Source organism: Mus musculus, chromosome 13, assembly GCF_000001635.26.
Source record: "Mus musculus strain C57BL/6J chromosome 13, GRCm38.p6 C57BL/6J".
Classification (NCBI taxonomy): Eukaryota; Metazoa; Chordata; class Mammalia; order Rodentia; family Muridae; genus Mus; species Mus musculus.
In genome coordinates, this window is record NC_000079.6 from 23098554 (window position 1) to 23100426 (window position 1873).

The 1873-nt window shown below is 38.6% G+C and overlaps 1 protein-coding gene across 1 annotated transcript; it reads left to right on the forward strand.

Annotated features, from left to right (window-relative positions):
- Positions 1–595: 595 nt before the first annotated feature.
- On the forward strand, positions 596–1492 carry Vmn1r216 (vomeronasal 1 receptor 216). Its single transcript, NM_134245.1, has one exon. The coding sequence runs from the start codon at positions 596–598 to the stop codon at positions 1490–1492; it is 897 nt and encodes a 298-aa protein (NP_599006.1).
- The last annotated feature ends 381 nt before the right edge of the window (positions 1493–1873 follow it).

Genomic DNA, 1873 nt, shown 5'->3' on the forward strand with positions numbered 1-1873 from the left:
GAAGCTGAAAGTAATTCAGAGATAAATTTGGTAAACACCATTTAATTAATCTATGTGTTGCTTATTGCCAAGGTCAATTTGGAGTTGGAGACAAAGAAAATTCACATGACTTTCCCTGGAAAGCAACCCTAATTGGGCAAGTATTGCCATTCTTTGGATTACCTTCATTTTTTTATTAGTGCAATGTGCTACTTAAGGGACAAGTCTCTACAGGTCTGCAAAGAGGATCTGGGAAGGGAGGAATCTAAGGCGATGCATAAGTATCATGGCTTGGAAACTGAATGATGGAGTCCATTGTTCGAATTTCCCATAGAAAAAATTTAGAGATGAAGGACATAAAGAACTGTGTTCTGTGAAGGCTGAGAGGCATCAGCATGGTGCTCGTGTCCAATTGTCGTCGTCGTCATCATCATCATCTCCATGTGAGTAGAACCAAGAACAGAAGGTCCAAGAGCAAAATTAGGCATCTGTAGCAAAGAATTCTGTATTTACATGATACACTCTACATTCCATTAAAGAAAACAGAAAATGCACAGGCATTAACTATATCATGTTTACTTCCTTAGCCTTCTAAGGTTTTTTCCTAGTTTTAACCATGAAGATAATTTGGAGTGATCTCGTCCAGGGAATAATTTTCATTTCACTTACTGGATTTGGAGTTTTAGGAAACTTCATATTATTTGTGAGACATGTATATACTTTCATTATGGGTTCTGAGAACAAAAATATAGATGTAATTTTCATCCACTTGGCTTTTGTAAACACAATCATTATTTACTGTATAGGAGTCAGAAACATAGCCACAGTTTTTTACATCAGAAACTTCCTAAGTGATGTTGGTTGTAAAACTATAGTTTATCTAGAAAGGGTTGCCCGTGGCCTCTCCATCTGCACCACCTGTCTCCTCAGCATGGTCCAGGCTGTCACCATCAGTCCCAGGACCACACTGTGGAGAAAACTCAAACAGCATATTCTTGCCTTTCTCTTCCTCTTTTGGATCTTTAATTCCCTCATAAGTTCCAATTTGCTGCACTATATCACAGCAGGCAGTAGCATGAATAGGTCTGAAATTGGGATGTTTACTGGATATTGTTATATGCTACCATCCAAGCCCACAGTTAAGTGGCTGTTTCTCTCTTTCATGGCTCTTCGTGATGTCATTTTCCAGAGTCTCATGGGATGGAGCAGTGGGTCAATGGTTCTCCATCTATACAAACATCATGTCCGTGTCCTCTATCTTCACAGCTCCAGGTCTGCAAATAATTCTAGACCAGAAATCAGAGCTACCCAGAGGGTTCTCACCCTCATGACATGTTTCCTTTTCTTTTATTGGACAGATTTCATTTTCTCCTTATATATAGGTTCTACAGTGAAAAATGATTTCACAATACCAAATATGAAAGCATTGTTAGTACTTAGCTATGCTGGTCTTAGCCCCTTTATCCTGATTATCTGGGATGTCCATATTGCTAAGATCTGCAGTGTCTCCTGAGAAATAATAGAATTCTTTTCACATCACGTCTATATGATCTAATGCTATATACACCAAAATGGCTTTGCCTTGCCGTGCTAATGTATCATAACATTATATTGATTAAGAAAATAGATTTTTCATTCCGTGTAGCTCATGCTAGGTAACTGAAGAATGGTACAGGCTCTAGGAAGTAAGCCGGGATGCTCATTATCCCACTATTGCACTGATTGTAACGCGTAATTTATCTTGCTGTATCCCTCATAGGGTAATGCAAGAAGACATGCACTCACCCACAATTATAATTTTATTGTTCTTCATGCTAGATTTTATGCTTATAAGGACCCACAAACTTCTCCTGCCTTTGTATTTCTTCTACTGCCCTTTCATGATCACTGACTC